This window comes from Emys orbicularis, chromosome 4, assembly GCF_028017835.1.
Source record: "Emys orbicularis isolate rEmyOrb1 chromosome 4, rEmyOrb1.hap1, whole genome shotgun sequence".
Lineage (NCBI taxonomy): Eukaryota > Metazoa > Chordata > Testudines > Emydidae > Emys > Emys orbicularis.
Genome location: NC_088686.1, coordinates 133,445,817 through 133,464,005, shown reverse-complemented (window position 1 = coordinate 133,464,005; position 18,189 = coordinate 133,445,817). Strand labels below are relative to the sequence as shown.

General features: G+C 51.7%; 1 protein-coding gene across 1 annotated transcript in view; it reads left to right on the top strand.

Annotated features, from left to right (window-relative positions):
• Positions 1–11,263: 11,263 nt before the first annotated feature.
• The window catches only part of LOC135877387 (uncharacterized), a 30,586-nt gene continuing 23,660 nt past the window's right edge, over positions 11,264–18,189 (top strand). The window contains exon 1 of the mRNA XM_065402816.1: positions 11,264–11,424. Within this exon, the coding sequence (XP_065258888.1) occupies positions 11,264–11,424 (161 nt within the window). The remainder of the gene's footprint in view (positions 11,425–18,189) is intronic.

The following is an 18,189-nucleotide window of genomic DNA, read 5'->3' as shown; positions in this document are numbered from 1 at the left end:
CCCAGGAGCCTGAAACAAGGAAATAAAAGTGTGTGTTGGGGGAAGGATTCCCATCTGAAAGGGGCCAGCCAAGCCGCAGTATTTAGCTCCCTCATCTTCCCCAATCTCTCCACCCTCCTTCCAGACTGCAGGATGTCCCTAGATTAGTATTTAAATTACATTAACACCCAGATCAGGGCCCCGTTGTGCTAAGGGCTGTACATACATATAGAGACAGGTGCTGTCATGAAGAGCTTTTACAATGTCAAATAGATAAGACAGGCTAAGGATGGGTGGGGAAACGGAGGCAGGGCAGTGTGTCCAACTTTTGTGACTCTGTGGCAAGCCTTGCAATATTTGGTGCTTTTCTTACAGTCCCAGCTCCTGGAGTCCTGGGATGATGAGGGGCTCTCAGTTTGCCTTTATTATAAAGGGAAGTTCTTAGCCCTTGGGCTCGTGGAGAAAAACGCAGAAATGTGACCCCCTAAAGTCTCCAACTTCAGAAACAAAAAAAATCATTTAAAAAACATCATGATTTTAAGCCAACCTCATTTAGGAGAATGGGGGCAGGGGGACCTGACTTGTGATTTCTGAACACTTGTGTCATTGGCTGGCTAGTTCCTTTAAATGAAGCAGGTCCAGCGTGCCTGTACCAGGACAGGTGCTCCCAGTTTGGCCAGTTAAGAAGGTGGGGGGGAGGCAGCACCTGGGCTATAAAGGAGCAGAGAGAGGCAGAAAGGGAGAAGGTCCCAGGGGTTGAAGAGCAGTAAGAGGAATTGACCAGAGTTGAAGGCAGAATAGTAGCAGATTTGTTACCTAGTGATGTCTCTGTGCTAGAGGAGGCTGAAACCCAGAGGGACAGTGCCACAGGGCTGCCCGGGGGCAAGTAGGGCAATTTGCCCCAGGCCCCGTGAGCCCTGGCCCGGCAGCAGTCCGGGGCTTTGGTGGCATTTCGGCGGCGGGGGGGCCCTTCAGTCGCGGAGCCTGAAATGCCGCCAAAGACCCGGACCGCTGCCGGGTGAGTACAAGCGCTGCAGCTCCCCCGCTTTGCCCCAGGCCCCCATAATCCTCTGGGCAGCCCTGCAGTGCCAGGGTCTCCTGTTGGAGGTGAGAGCTTAATAGAACAGGGGGAGTGAGGGTTGATCTCCTAAGGAGACTAAACTCCCAGCAGAGAGGCTGGGGCAGGTTCCTGCTGGGAAGAATGGGGCACATTCCAGCTGGAAGGAGGAGAACTGAAGATGAGTCCAGGTGTGGTGAAAGATGCTGGAGCGTGGTATGTGCTATGCTGAGGGAAGATGGTGTGGGGTTCCCGAGGGCTATATGCACAGGAGATGATAAATGGACTGTGTTTTGGGACTTTAGGTTATGGATAATTTGCACTGTTTAGATCATTTGTAGTTCAGTAATAAACTGGTCCCAAGAGGGATATTTATTGGGGTGAGAGGAGTCCTCTGGGGCTTGAGAAGGGGTGTGGGATGGTAACCCTGGTGTTAGGGTGCCCTGTTGCTAGGCAGTGCTCTGGGATGAGGGGGAATCATTCACTGTGTGACTGTTGGTACTGGAAGTGACTGCATCAGACCAGGTTGCCCTGCTGGCCACTGGCAGGGTGAGGAATGGAGCCCAGGGTCTCTGGCCTCCCAGTCTAGTGCCCTACCCACTAGACTCCACTACCTCCCTATAGCCACACATTTCTAGATGTTCAGGAACCCAGAACTAGCTCTGAGTCAAAGTCCTGCATCTGAACTACCACAGGCTTGGGGACCATTGGGACCTAGTTGCCAGTAAACTCTAGCAGAGTCCTAGCTCTGCTCTAGTTAAGGCTAAGAACTCCTTTCTGTCTAAAGACTTGCTCTTCTCGGCCCTCTGACATCACTGTGGAATTGCAAAGTGTCTCCCAACTCCCCGTGTCAAGGAAAGTTCTTGCTTCCAAAAATCTCACTCCATAGTTTCCTGACAGGAGTTGTCTGTGGGGTTTGTTTTAGGGCTGCAAAAACAATGCAACCCTGCAGAGTCTGCATTATCAACCCAGTGATGACCAGTCACCAGTGGCTTCACGAGTGGAGACTCTTTCCCACAGAAATGGGAACTGGACTAGGAAGACCAAGAAATCAGAATAAAATAAGCTAGTTCAATGGGGCCCCCTCCAGCTGCTACTGCAATAGAAGTGTTAAATATGGCCCCAATCCTGCCACTGGGCTCCTCGACAGCAGATCCAATTGCAGGAGGGAGACCTACTATCATACTGCATTGATCACATGGCTAATGAGAGCCAAAGCTGAACTTATTCTGCTTAAATCAAGGTCCGGTAATGATTCATACCCCGGAGCAGACACTTGGATTTGTCGCCATGATTCTGTCTGTGTTTAATTTGCTGTCTTGTTTCTCATGACTCTCTATTCCATTTGCCCTCTTTGCACTAGTGATGTCTATAGCATAGCTTAGCAGAACAGTTTATAACACACACACACCCTCTATGCTAGCCAAGCAGACAGCGTGAGTGATGTGGGCCTGATCTAACCCTATTACAGCCACTGGGAGTCTTTCCCTTGGTGGTGGTGGACTTTGGATCAGGGCCCCTGGGAGCCCAGAACGGCATTTAACATGGTCAGAAGTGCATGTGAATTAGTGCCACAGCCCTGATCCATCACCCAGCAACTTCCCTTCCTCCTCTAGGCTTTTTGCAATAGTCACTTTTTGCAATAGTCACTGCACAATGCAGCTCGTGTTTGAGACTCAGTTTAAGTAACACTGAAAGTCTTCTGCCCCTGTGAAAGTTAGTCATCCCCCTGTGGCATGAGAGGCAGCAACAGATCACCCCACAGACACTCTTCTGTCCCTTTGATTAGCAGGTGCACAACATCCTGATAAAATGCTGCGAGACCTGCCAAGGGAAGGGGTGAGCATCCATGTGGTCGCACCTACTCAGACAGGAAACCAGCCTTCCCCCCCTCCCCCTTTCTCCCCTCTATAAAGTGAGGAGTTGCCCCAGCCTCATCAGACAGCAGAAGCAGGGAAGCCATTGCTTCCAAAGCCAGAAGGGGCCCTTGTGATGATCCAGTCTGACCTCTTGCATAGCATGGGCCAGGGCAGGGAGCCCACAGCTTGCAGTTGAATGGATAGCCCTCCCCAAGCAATGAGGTCTAACACAGACTGGCAACGGAGCATCCCCCTGCAGAGAGGCACAGAGTGCTGCAGTGCAAGACCAGAGCCTAGAAACCGAACCCTTTGTTCCTTGTTCAAATGTAGGTCACCCTCCCTCGCTTGTTGCTGTGGGGCTATTTTGCCCCTTCTCCCCCATTTAATCTTATTACAAAAGGGGCCTCTCTCACACTACGGAAATTGCGGCCTTCATCCTAAAAAGCACTAATCAGCTTTGGAAAAAATCTCCAAGCAAGGTGGCGTTGCATCTCTGAAGACTGTCTAGGCTGCGTGTGCTGTCAGGAAGGCCCTGAGAATCCAGTCCACGTGACAGCTAACAAGAAACTCGCCTGAGCAATGACCACGCTGTACATAATGAGCCACAGATATCCCTTGCAGAACCTACTCTAGAGCCATTAGACAGGTATGAGACAGCTATCAATCCTTGTGCCTTTGACTCATGGTTCCGCTGCTAAGGAAGGACCTAACCTGCTGTACTTCTGGCTAGGATGTGCAGTGCCTAACAAAGGCAGCAACTCAAGCTAATTAGTTTGCAATTAATGTGCAGATTAAAATTCTACTTGAATCCATTATGTCTTTCTGTACGATCCCAACAGACAGTACGCAGATGGCTCTGCACAGCCCATGGTGCAGGCACGCAGTTACACTAACCAGTAGTCAGCATTAAGGATTGCAAACCCAAAATGCCAACTGCTGTACACAGATCTAGTTTGCATTTAAAAAACAATTAGAATCATAAGACTCACCTTGCAGCCGAATTGATACCCACCCCGGCAGCAGCTCCTAGCAATGATGGAAGCCACGCTCCCTTACCACTGATTGGCTCCCAGCACTGATACTCTCTGGTCTGTGTCATAACAGACATCACCTGCTACCAGCCAGAAGTCCCAGCCTAGGGCTGAGCTAAGGGACTATGGATCATTTCTCAACCCTGATGTGGCAAGAAAAGGAATAGTTGCAAAATGTGAATCACTAGTGCAAAGCGCCATGTGAATGTGATGTCAAAATGCCACATGGGGGAGGGAGGAACAGTCATCAGGGAATCGTTGCATGAAGTAAAGGGGAAAGGATGGTCTTGTTAAAGCACCAGCATGGGAGTCAGGATGAGGCTCCCCACCTGCCCAGGTTTTCCCAGCTCATCCCTTGTTTGACATAGCTGTCCTGGGAACTCGGTCAGGATGCTCAATACACAGTCAGCTGGCCAGTTCTATGGATTCAGGATCCTTCCTGCTGCCCCAGCATTTTGTATCTCAGAGGTGGCAAGTCTAGTCGTGACTCATAGATTCTATATGCATCCGAAGAAGTGGGCTGTAGCCCACGAAAGCTTATGCTCTAATAAATTTGTTAGTCTCTAAGGTGCCACAAGTACTCCTGTTCTTTTCATAGATTCTAAGGCTACAAGGGACTGTGTGATCATCTTGCATGTAACAGAGGCCAGGGAACTTCCCTGGATTAATTCTTGTTTGAGCTTCTGGCTTCTACTCCCAGCTCTGCTACGGGCTCTGCGTGTGACCTTGGGCAAGTCACTGCCCCCATCTGCACAAGGGGAGACTGATCCTGAGCTACTCCCAAGGGGCAGTGTGTGAAGTGATCTGTGCACCGGCTTTCAATGGGGGTGGAATCTGCTTCCTCCTGTGGCAATGGAGAGTTTTTCAGCCCAACTCCTCAAAGGTATTTAGGTGCCTGAAATCAATGGGAGTTAGGTGCCTAAATACCTTCGAGGAGCTGGGCCTTAGTGCTTGAGCCAGGGCTGGCTGACAGGTGCAGAGACTGACACCTCCCACCCCTCGCACAGAACAGGGACTAGCAGAGCCCCCTCCCCTCCCCACCAGTGCACCTCAGCCTCGGCCCGGAAGGATGGGGGAGAGACGGCTGGTGGTTTCCAAGGAGTCGAAGGGAGTTAGCCCCCACCATCCTAGGGAAAGTCACAGGGAGCTAGGCTCGCTGTCTTAACTCTTGAGTCTTTGGAAGCCCCACTCTCCACGGTGCTTCTGGCCTCTCCGCTGTAGCTAAACCAGGGCACTAAGTGAGGGGTTGTTTTATGTAGAAACACCCTCCCCCCACACATACACACCTCCCAGGAATTGGACTGACCCCTACCAAACCCATTGTCACCCTGTGGCCATGGAACAGCAGTGGGGTAGGACCAACTAAGCTCTGAGTTGGTTGCCTAGAAGGGAAGGCGCACAGAGCCCCTGGCATAGAATCATAGAACAACAGGGTTGGAAGGGACCTCAGGAGGTCATCTAGTCCAACCCCCTGCTCAAAGCAGGACCAATTCCCAACTAAATCATCCCAGCCAGGGCTTTGTCAAGCCGGGCTTTAAAAACCTCCAAGGAAGGAGATTCCACCACCTCCCTAGGTAAAGCATTCCAGTGCTTCACCACCCTCCTAGTGAAATAGTGTTTCCTAATATCCAACCTAGACCTCCCCCACTGCAACTTGAGACCATTGCTCCTTGTTCTGTCATCTGCCACCATTGAGAACAGCCGAGTTCCATCCTCTTTGGAACCCCCCTTCAGGTAGTTGTAGGCTGCTATCAAATCCCCCCTCATTCTTCTCTTCTGGAGACTAAACAATCCCAGTTCCCTCAGCCTCTCCTCATGAGTCATGCACTCCAGACCCCTAATCATTTTTGTTGCCCTCCGCTGGACTCTTTCCAATATTTCCACATCCTTCTTGTAGTGTGGAGCCCAAAACTGGACACAGTACTCCAGATGAGGCCTCACCAATGTCGCATAAAGGGGAACGATCACATCCCTCGATCTGCTGGCAATGCCCCTACTTATACAGTCCAAAATACCATTAGCCTTCTTGGCAACAAGAGCACACTGTTGACTCATATCCAGCTTCTCGTCCACTGTGACCCCTAGGTCCTTTTCTGCAGAACTGCTACCTAGCCATTCGGTCCCTAGTCTGTAGCAGTGCATAGGATTCTTCCGTCCTAAGTGCAGGACTCTGCACTTGTCCTTGTTGAACCTCATCAGGTTTCTTTTGGCCCAATCCTCTAATTTGTCTAGGTCCCTCTGTATCCGATCCCTACCCTCTAGTGTATCTACCACCCCTCCCAGTTTAGTGTCATCTGCAAACTTGCTGAGAGTGCAGTCCACGCCATCCTCCAGATCATTAATAAAGATATTAAACAAAACCGGCCCCAGGACTGACCCCTGGGGCACTCCGCTTGAAACCGGCTGCCAACTAGACATGGAGCCATTGATCACTACCCGTTGAGCCCGACGATCTAGCCAGCTTTCTATCCACCTTACAGTCCATTCATCCAGCCCATACTTCTTTAACTTGGCGGCAAGAATACTGTGGGAGACCGTATCAAAAGCTTTGCTAAAGTCAAGGAATAACACATCCACTGCTTTCCCCTCATCCACAGACCCAGTTATCTCCTCATAGAAGGCAATTAGGTTAGTCAGGCACGACTTCCCCTTGGTGAATCCATGCTGACTGTTCCTGATCACTTTCCTCTCCTCTAAGTGTTTCATAATTGATTCCTTGAGGACCTGCTCCATGATTTTTCCAGGGACTGAGGTGAGGCTGACTGGCCTGTAGTTCCCCGGATCCTCCTTCTTCCCTTTTTTAAAGATGGGCACTACATTAGCCTTTTTCCAGTCATCCGGGACCTCCCCCGATCGCCATGAGTTTTCAATGATGATGGCAAATGGCTCCGCAATCACATCCGCCAACTCCTTTAGCACCCTCGGATGCAGCGCATCCGGCCCCATGGATTTGTGCTCATCCAGTTTTTCTAAATAGTCCCGAACCACTTCTTTCTCCACGGAGGGCTGGTCACCTCCTCCCCATACTGTGCTGCCCAGTCCAGCAGTCTGGGAGCTGACCTTGTTTGTGAAGACAGAGGCAAAAAAAGCATTGAGTACATTAGCTTTTTCCACATCCTCTGTCACTAGGTTGCCTCCCTCATTCAGTAAGGGACCCACACTTTCCTTGACTTTCTTCTTGTTGCTAACATACCTGAAGAAACCCTTCTTGTTACTCTTAACATCTCTTGCTAGCTGCAACTCCAAGTGTGATTTGGCCTTCCTGATTTCACTCTTGCATGCCTGAGGAGTATATTTTTATACTCCTCCCTGGTCATTTGTCCAATCGTCCACTTCTTGTAAGCTTCTTTTTTGCGTTTAAGGTCAGCAAGGATTTCACTGTTAAGCCAAGCTGGTCGCCTGCCATATTTACTGTTCTTTCTACACGTCGGGATGGTTTGTTCCTGCAACCGCAATAAGGATTCTTTAAAATACAGCCAGCTCTCCTGGACACCTTTGCCCTTCATGTTATTCTCCCAGGGGATCCTGCCCATCTGTTCCCTGAGGGAGTCAAAGTCTGCTTTTCTGAAGTCCAGGGTCCGTATTCTGCTGCTCTCCTTTCTTCCTTGTGTCAGGGTCCTGAACTCGACCATCTCATGGTCACTGCCTCCCAGGGTCCCATCCACTTTTGCTTCCCCTACTAATTCTTCCCTGTTTGTGAGCAGCAGGTCAAGAAAAGCTCTGCCCCTAGTTGGTTCCTCCAGCACTTGCACCAGGAAATTGTCCCCTACACTTTCCAAAAACTTCCTGGATTGTCTGTGCACCGCTGGATTCCTCTCCCAGCAGATATCCGGGTGATTAAAGTCTCCCATGAGAACCAGGGCCTGCGATCTAGCAACTTCTTTTAGTTGCCGGAAGACCGCCTCGTCCGCCTCATCCCCCTGGTCTGGTGGTCTATAGCAGACTCCGACAACGACATCACCCTTGTTGCTCACACTTCTCAACTTTATCCAGAGACTCTCAGGTTTTTCTGCAGTTTCATACCGGAGCTCTGAGCAGTCATACTCCTCTCTTACATACAATGCAACTCCCCCACCTTTTCTGCCCTGCCTGTCCTTCCTGAACAGTTTATATCCATCCATGACAGTACTCCAGTCATGTGAGTTACCCCCCAAGTCTCTGTTTTTCCAGTCGCATCATAGTTCCCTGACTGTGCCAGGACTTCCAGTTCTCCCTGCTTGTTTCCCAGGCTTCTTGCATTTGTATATAGGCACTTAAGATAACTCATCGATCGTCCCTCTTTCTCAGTATGAGACAGGAGTCCTCCCCTCTTGCGCTCTCCTGCTCTTGCTTCTTCCCAGGATCCCATTTCCCCCACTTACCTCAGGGCTTTGATCTCCTTCCCCCGGTGAACCTAGTTTAAAGCCCTCCTCACTAGGTTAGCCAGCCTGCTTGCGAAGATGCTCTTCCCTCTCTTCGTTAGGTGGAGCCCGTCTCTGCCTAGCACTCCTCCTTCTTGGAACACCATCCCATGGTCGAAGAATCCAAAGCCTTCTCTCCGACACCACCTGCATAGCCATTCGTTGACTTCTACGATTCGACGGTCTCTACCCAGGCCTTTTCCTTGCACAGGGAGGATGGACGAGAACACCACTTGCGCCTCAAACTCCTTTATCCTTCTTCCCAGAGCCACATAGTCTGCAGTGATCTGCTCAAGGTCATTCTTGGCAGTATCATTGGTTCCCACGTGGAGAAGCAGGAAGGGGTAGCGATCCGAGGGCTTGATGCGTCTCGGCAGTCTCTCCGTCACATCGTGTATCCTAGCTCCTGGCAAGCAGCAGACCTCTCGGTTTTCCTGGTCGGGGCGGCAGATAGATGACTCAGTCCCCACGAGGAGGGAGTCCCCGACCACCACCACCCTCCTCCTCCTCTTGGGAGTGGTGGTTGTGGAACCCTCATCCCTAGGACAGTGCATCTTTGGCCTTCCAATCGGTGGAGTCTCCTTCTGCTCCCTTCCTTCAGATGTGTCATCTAGTCCACTCTCCGCATTAGTACCTGTAGAGAGAACATGGAAACGATTGCTCACCTGTATCTCCATTGCTGGTACATGGACGCTCCGCTTTCTCCTTCTGGAGGTCACATGCTGCCAAACTTCTTCACCATCCTTCTGGCCCTGCTGCGCCTGCTCTGAATCTTCAGAACATTGTGGCCGTAGAAGCATCTCCTGACGTCTGTCCAGGAAATCTTCATTTTCCCTTATGCAACGCAGAGTTGATACTCGTTTCTCCAGACCTCGAACCTTCTCTTCCAATATGGAGACCAGCTTGCACTTTGTACAGACAAAGTCGCTTCTGTCCTGTGGAAGAAAGACAAACATGGCAAGACAAGCAGTGGATGTGTTATTCCTTGACTTTAGCAAAGCTTTTGATACGGTCTCCCACAGTATTCTTGCTGCCAAGTTAAAGAAGTATGGGCTGGATGAATGGACTGTAAGGTGGATAGAAAGCTGGCTAGATCGTCGGGCTCAACGGGTAGTGATCAATGGCTCCATGTCTAGTTGGCAGCCGGTTTCAAGCGGAGTGCCCCAGGGGTCGGTCCTGGAGCTGGTTTTGTTCAGTATCTTCATTAATGATCTGGAGGATGGCGTGGACTGCACTCTCAGCAAGTTTGCAGATGACACTAAACTGGGAGGGGTGGTAGATACACTAGAGGGTAGGGATCGGATACAGAGGGACCTAGACAAATTAGAGGATTGGGCCAAAAGAAACCTGATGAGGTTCAACAAGGACAAGTGCAGAGTCCTGCACTTAGGACGGAAGAATCCTATGCACTGCTACAGACTAGGGACCGAATGGCTAGGTAGCAGTTCTGCAGAAAAGGACCTAGGGGTCACAGTGGACGAGAAGCTGGATATGAGTCAACAGTGTGCTCTTGTTGCCAAGAAGGCTAATGGTATTTTGGACTGTATAAGTAGGGGCATTGCCAGCAGATCGAGGGATGTGATCGTTCCCCTTTATGCGACATTGGTGAGGCCTCATCTGGAGTACTGTGTCCAGTTTTGGGCTCCACACTACAAGAAGGATGTGGAAATATTGGAAAGAGTCCAGCGGAGGGCAACAAAAATGATTAGGGGTCTGGAGTGCATGACTCATGAGGAGAGGCTGAGGGAACTGGGATTGTTTAGTCTCCAGAAGAGAAGAATGAGGGGGGATTTGATAGCAGCCTACAACTACCTGAAGGGGGGTTCCAAAGAGGATGGAACTCGGCTGTTCTCAATGGTGGCAGATGACAGAACAAGGAGCAATGGTCTCAAGTTGCAGTGGGGGAGGTCTAGGTTGGATATTAGGAAACACTATTTCACTAGGAGGGTGGTGAAGCACTGGAATGCTTTACCTAGGGAGGTGGTGGAATCTCCTTCCTTGGAGGTTTTTAAAGCCCGGCTTGACAAAGCCCTGGCTGGGATGATTTAGTTGGGAATTGGTCCTGCTTTGAGCAGGGGGTTGGACTAGATGACCTCCTGAGGTCCCTTCCAACCCTGTTGTTCTATGATTCTATGCCAGGGGCTCTGTGCGCCTTCCCTTCTAGGCAACCAACTCAGAGCTTAGTTGGTCCTACCCCACTGCTGTTCCATGGCCACAGGGTGACAATGGGTTTGGTAGGGGTCAGTCCAATTCCTGGGAGGTGTGTATGTGTGGGGGGAGGGTGTTTCTACATAAAACAACCCCTCACTTAGTGCCCTGGTTTAGCTACAGCGGAGAGGCCAGAAGCACCGTGGAGAGTGGGGCTTCCAAAGACTCAAGAGTTAAGACAGCGAGCCTAGCTCCCTGTGACTTTCCCTAGGATGGTGGGGGCTAACTCCCTTCGACTCCTTGGAAACCACCAGCCGTCTCTCCCCCATCCTTCCGGGCCGAGGCTGAGGTGCACTGGTGGGGAGGGGAGGGGGCTCTGCTAGTCCCTGTTCTGTGCGAGGGGTGGGAGGTGTCAGTCTCTGCACCTGTCAGCCAGCCCTGGCTCAAGCACTAAGGCCCAGCTCCTCGAAGGTATTTAGGCACCTAACTCCCATTGATTTCAGGCACCTAAATACCTTTGAGGAGTTTGAGCCACGGGCAGCAGGTCCGATTCTCCGGGCGAGCTTCCTGAGGGGCGTGCGAAGGGTTAATGGTGCTGGAAGTGATGTCACCCAGCTGGGGTGGGGTTGGTGGGTCGGGGACGGGGGAGTGGCTGTATGTGTGGGGTGGGGCGGGCCGGGGGGGAGTGGCTGTGTGTGGGGTAGCCGGTGGGGGGGAGTGGCTGTGTGTGGGGCGGGCCGGGGGAGGAGTGGCTGTGGGGGGGCCGGCTGTGTGTGGGGCGGACGCCTCATGGCTGCCGTGGGCTGCATCGTGAAGCTGGGGGGCAGCGCGCTGACGGAGAAGAACCAGCTGGAGACGCTGCGGGCCGAGTCCCTGCCGCGAGCCGCGGGCATCGTGCGGGGGCTGTGCGGGGCCGGCGCCGGGAGCTGCATTGTGGTGCACGGAGCAGGGTAGGAGGCGGCCCTGCCGGGGTCCGGGGAGCTCGCCCAGCCCGGCCCGGCCCTGTTCCCACCCACCCCCGCTCTGCCAAGGCACAAACCCCCAGCGCGGATCCGAGCCAGGGAACGAGGCTCGGGCTCACGCCCGGGGGTGAAGGACACAGGGGGCTGCAGGGGGCTCCCCATTGCTGATCCCAGGAACAGCCGGGCTGAGGAGAAATGAGCGCCCCTAGAGGAGGGAAGTGGCTCTGTTCCTTGGTCAATCTCACTGCAGGCCTCTGGGGAGGCAGGTGTTACACTGCTCTAAACACGTGTATCCATGTAAGAGTTGTGTATAGAACCGAGTCCTAATGCCTTGGCCCAAGATCTAACTACAGTACTAGACACTTTGCCCTATTTTATTGGAACTTGTGCTATGACTGGATCTGCTAGAGATTTTTAACTTTCTCTTAGTTTCTATGAGGTGGGGGTCTTGATTTGCCATTCAGAGCCCTGAAACCTGTCTCCCACTCCCTTCTGATTTACCTTCTTTGCTTTACATTCCTCCCAGAATTTAAAACACAATCTCACCAAAAATCAGGTCTAGAGGACTTTTGGAGTCAGTCTTGCTTCACTGGCAAGAGTTATGTGGCACCACAGCCCTGCAGCGCAGCGCCCTGCAGCGCTTCCAGCTCTGCTAGACTACAGAATAAGAAGAAATTGAAAATAAAAACATGCCTTCCTTATTATAATGTAGATACCCAATAGAATGAGTACACTTGTTTTTAAATACTGAACAAGAAAGTCAGCATGTTTACCTTCAAAACAAACAAACCAAACAAAAACTCTAGTATAAACAGACTAGACAATACATTGGATTAATAGAGTGGCCTTCTGTCTTGAGGCCTGGGTTCCAATTTGTCTTGCTTTGGGTCATTAGAGATAAGACTTTAGTGGTGCCATCCTAGGTTGTTTGTACACAATGGCAGGGAGGATGTCCCTAGCTTCTGTTTGCCAGAAGCTGGGAATGAGCAACAAGGGATGGATCACTTGATGATTCCCTGTTCTGTTCATTCCCTCTGGGGCACCTGGCATTGGCCACTGTCGAAAGACAGGATACTGGGCTACATGGACCTTTGCTCTGACCCAGTGTGGCCGTTCTTATGTTCTTATCCAAGCGTCCACACTTCATTGTAAACCCAGGGTCTGCAGGACCCAGGCTTGTGGAGTCCGTTTCCAAGCGTCCACACTGCATTGTAAACCTGGGCTTACAATTGCTGGGCCTGGGTCTCGCAGCTGTGCTAACGCATCCACACTTCACTATGCAGATCTTGTGACTCAGGTCTGCGGTTTGACCAGTGTCCACACTGCAAAATGACAGGGCTTGGCCCTGAGTCACAGTGGGACTCATACTCTGACCACCCCCCGCAGCAAGCTCCTAGGACCAGGGTCCTGAGTGCTTACTGACCTGAGTCAGACTAATTTGTGTGTGGACGGAAGGGGGAGTGGGGCTCCACCCTGAACCAGAGCTGGGGCTTAGTGTGCAGTGTTGACATACCCTGAGTTAGGTCACTGTGGTGTGGGTCTCTCAGGTCTAAGGAGCTTTGGATGGGACCCGAGGGTAGGAGTGGACAGTGGAAGGGGAGGGATGGGGCTGAAGTAAAGATGGGCACAAAATTAGGATCTGGGAGTGGCTTTCGAACATTAGGGTTGTTTGGATCTGGGGTTTGGGATTGGGCCCCATCTGGTTATAAGGGGACTTGGGGACAGAGGAAGGGGATTTTCGGATGAGGGAGGCTGTTCCAAGAATAAGGAGCAGTGTGAAAAGAGGCTTGGAGGTGGGAATCTAGAGGTCACGGTCAAGGTTGAGGGGCATCAGCAGAGCAGTGGGATGGAGTGAGCCCAAGCTTGCCATGAAGAACATTTGTATAGGTAAGCCTTAAGTGCTAGAGAACTGGGCGCTGAGATTGGGCAATTTCTCCATAGCCAGCAGCGTCCGCAGGCTGTTACCTCTGTGAGAGCAGCCTCCAGACAAACCCTGGTGATGCAGTCTCAATACGCTGAACGCAACCTCCAGCTCTGCTTGGTGTTCCCACCAAAGACAATATGCTCTTGTGGCACTAATGCAAACGTAGACATTGCAAAGCCCCATACATGGTGTGCTCTCACCCCACCTCCTGTCATAGTAGATGGGCCCAGGAGTCTATCCAGCCTAGCTGTCTATAAGGCACCCAGTAACTGCAATACTTAGCCCTGTATCCTGCCCTGGTCAGCCACCCCCATGCTCTGGGAAGCTGGCTCCACAAGCTGCCAGTCCCTGATGTTCCGGGGAAGATGGCACCCCTTGCCCAATGCCAGATAGCTGGCAGTGCAGTGCTGCAAGGCAGGCGTGAGGGAGGGGATCCATCTGTCATAACTATAAAGGGAAGGGTAACAGCTCTCCTGTGTACAGTACTATAAAATCCCTCCTGGCCAGAGACTCCAAAATCCTTTTACCTGTAAAGGGTTAAGAAGCTCAGGTAACCTGGCTGACACCTGACCCAAAGGACCAATAAGGGGACAAGATACTTTCAAACCTTGGGGGGGGGGAGGCTTTTGTTTGTGCTCTTTGGTTTGGGGGTTGTTCACTCTTGGGACTAAGAGGGACCAGACATCAATCCAGGCTCTCCAAATCTTTCTGAACAAGTCTCTCATATTTCAGACTTGTAAGTAAACAGCCAGGCAAGGCGTGTTAGTTTACCTTTGTTTTCTCAACTTGTAAATGTACGTTTTGCTAGAGTGTTTACCTCTGTTTGCTGTAACTTTGAACCTAAGGCTAGAGGGGGGTCCTCTGAGCTCTTTAAGTTTGATTACCCTGTAAAGTTATTTTCCATCCTGATTTTACAGAGATGATTTTTACCTTTTTCTTTAATTAAAAGCCTTCTTTTTAAGAACCTGATTGATTTTTCCTTGTTTTTAGATCCAAGGGGGTTGGATCTTGATCCACCAGGAGTTGGTGGGAGGAAGGAGGGGGGATGGTTAATTTCTCCTTGTTTTAAGATCCAAGGGGTTTGGATCTGTATTCACCAGGGAATTGGTGAAGAGTCTCTCAAGGCTACCCAGGGAAGGGAATTAGCTTTGGGAGTGGTGGCAGTGGACCAGATCTAAGCTGGTAGTTAAGCTTAGAAGTTTTCATGCAGGCCCCCACATTTGTGCCCTAAAGTTCAAAGTGGGGAAGCAGCCTTGACACCATCTCTGCCCAGTGGTTGTCAGTCACCATGAGATCGGGGCTAGAAGGGCGCTTGGAGCCTGGCTTACCCATGCTTGTCAGGGCTGCTTATCTCTGGGTCATTGGGAGGGTGACCGCTCACCCAACAGCATCTACTGCACTGCCATGGGTTGGGAGATCCCCTGTGCGCTGCTGGCAGAAATGGCTCCAGGCACTTGCACACCCTTCTGCTATTGGCCCACGTGAGCCATGGTACACCATGTGTGTAGGTGTGGGCATCTCCTCACACTGGGCGTGCTGGGTCGAGGAATTAGTGGCACTGAGTGGGATGTTGCCTGCCCTTATCCCCTCACCCTGGGCCTTCTCACTACTCTGCTTCTATGACCTCCCTGGACCCGGCATGTTCCTTTCTGACTTGACACAAGTGGGAGGAAGGTGCCGGAAGTGACTAAATCCTTCAGCTGCCTCTGGGAGGGTGCCAGGCCCAGTCAGCCAGATGTCTGGTAGGCTCATCGCAGGATGGCATGGGCACTGCGCACTAGGAAACTGGGTTGAAGTGAATAAATTGAGCAAACGGGCCAGGTGTATCTTGGTCTGAACATATTAGGGTCACATTTTTAGTGGCCTGCAGCCATTTACCTCAAGCTGCAATCCAGAAACCTTGCAGACTATGTGGGAATGGGCTGGGTTAGTACTTGGATGGGAGGCCACCAAAGAAAACCCAATATTGTGAGTCAGTAGGGGGCGCCCTTCCTTTTGTTCCAAGACTGGAGCAATGCCCCGGGGGTGCTGCCCTTTGGATGCACTATAAAACCAAAGCCCCTGTGGTCATTACAGATCCCTTAGCACTTTTGGCAGGAGTAAGGGTGTCAGGCCAGGTGTCCTGGCCAGATTCCACCTTGGGCAGTTGCATTCTGCCTACAATTCCTGTGTGTTTCAGTTGCATACAGGATTTTTCCTCACTTCTTCCCCTGTCCTGTCCCGATGCATTGCTGTGCTCAGGGCCGGCTCCAGGCACCAGGCACCCAAGCACATGCTTGGGGCGGCACCTGGTAAGGGGCGGCGGGGGGAGCGCGGCGCGGCATTCCGCGGGGGGGGGGGGCGCTCCAGCGGCGCGGCGCTCGGCGGGGCGGGCGGGCGGCACTCTGGGGGGAGTTCCGGCGGCGCTCGGCGGGGGGCGGGCTCCGGCGGCGCGGCGCTCGGCGGGGGGGGGCAGCTCGGGGGGAGGGGGGTTCCGGCGGCGCTCGGCGGGGGGGCGGCGCGGCGCTCGGCGGGGGGGCTCGGGGGGCGGCGCTTTTTTTTGCTGCTTGGGGCAGCAAAAAAGCTAGAGCTGGCCCTGGCTGTGCTGTACCAAACTGCTGCCCCATTTCAGTGGGGGAGGAAGCGATTCCTGGATAGAGCTCATAAGGCACATCAGGCAGCCTGAGCTGCCAGTATTTTAACATAAGGCTTCCACAAAAATATTCCCCTTTAGCCAGTGATAGACCCCAAGGATTGGGGAGGGGGGCGATTGCCAGGGGAATTTATTTATTGCCCCCATCAACAAAAATGAGAAGAAAGGTCACCCCTTGGCTAACAGACTCATAAGTGTCCTTTGGCCATAAATGTTTTGCTCCTGAAAATATTTCAAGTATAGCACAGTGCTCCACTCTGGAAATGAGGCAAGAGGAACAATGAAATTGTAGGGGAGCTGAGCAAGACAATCCCCTGGGCAAAGAGTGGTATTACTAGACACCTTCTGCAATCAGTTCCATTCCAAAGGCAGAGTGGGGGAAATGCAGGTAGGAGCCCCAGAGACAAGCCATCTCTGCTAGGAATGAATTAGCAGCATCCAGGGGGTGGGGCTCCAGCATTGGTAAAGTGATCGCCCAATCTTCCCTGCAAAAATGATGGCTGGATTTTAACAAGAGGTCCCTAGACACCCCCCACCAGTGCACCACTGGGCCCTGAACAGGAGTGGCCCCCAGATCACATTAAGATCTTTTAGATGCTGGTTGAATCCAGGTTCCAGTTTGGCTTCCTACAGTAGCCTCATGGTAGAGTTCAGGGAAGAGCCACCAGTGCTGAGAATGACTCATGATGAAAGGTTAAAAGAGCTGACTATCGGTAAGCAGTGATACAGGGGTTCTGCTGCCAGAATTCCTGGCAGGTGTTAACACCTGAGCAGGAGAGGAATGATTTAGGGTGGGTCACGGGGGCATAACTAAGTATAATGGGAAGAAAGGAGAGCAGCAGAATACGGACCCTGGACTTCAGAAAAGCAGACTTTGACTCCCTCAGGGAACTGATGGGCAGGATCCCCTGGGAGAATAACATGAGGGGGAAACGAGTCCAGGAGAGCTGGCTGTATTTTAAAGAATCCTTATTGAGGTTGCAGGAAAAAACCATCCCGATGTGTAGAAAGAACAGTAAATATGGCAGGCGACCAGCTTGGCTTAACAGTGAAATCCTTGCTGACCTTAAACGCAAAAAAGAAGCTTACAAGAAGTGGAAGATTGGGCAAATGACCAGGGAGGAGTATAAAAATATTGCTCAGGCATGTACGAGTGAAATCAGGAAGGCCAAATCACACTTGGAGTTGCAGCTAGCAAGAGATGTTAAGAGTAACAAGAAGGGTTTCTTCAGCTATGTTAGCAACAAGAAGAAAGTCAAGGAAAGTGTGGGCCCCTTACTGAATGAGGGAGGCAACCTAGTGACAGAGGATGTGGAAAAAGCTAATGTACTCAATGATTTTTCTGCCTCTGTCTTCACGAACAAAGTCAGCTCCCAGACTGCTGCACTGGGCAGCACAGTATGGGGAGAAGGTGACCAGCCCTCTGTGGAGAAAGAAGTGGTTCGGGACTATTTAGAAAAACTGGACGAGCACAAGTCCATGGGGACGGATGCGCTGCATCCGAGGGTGCTAAAGGGGTTGGCGGATGTGATTGCAGAGCCATTGGCCATTATCTTTGAAAACTCATGGCGATCGGGGGATGTCCCGGATGACTGGAAAAAGGCTAATGTAGTGCCCATCTTTAAAAAAGGGAAGAAGGAGGATCCGGGGAACTACAGGCCAGTCAGCCTCACCTCAGTCCCTGGAAAAATCATGGAGCAGGTCCTCAAGGAATCAATTCTGAAGCACTTAGAGGAGAGGAAAGTGATCAGGAACAGTCAGCATGGATTCTCCAAGGGCAAGTCATGCCTGACTAACCTAATTGCCTTCTATGAGGAGATAACTGGGTCTGTGGATGAGGGGAAAGCAGTGGATGTGTTATTCCTTGACTTTAGCAAAGCTTTTGATACCGTCTCCCACAGTATTCTTGCCAGCAAGTTAAAGAAGTATGGGCTGGATGAATGGACTATAAGGTGGATAGAAAGCTGGCTAGATCGTCGGGCTCAACGGGTAGTGATCAACGGCTCCATGTCTAGTTGGCAGCCGGTTTCAAGCGGAGTGCCCCAGGGGTCGGTCCTGGAGCTGGTTTTGTTCAGTATCTTCATTAATGATCTGGAGGATGGCGTGGACTGCACTCTCAGCAAGTTTGCAGATGACACTAAACTGGGAGGGGTGGTAGATACGCTGGAGGGTAGGGATAGGATACAGAGGGACCTAG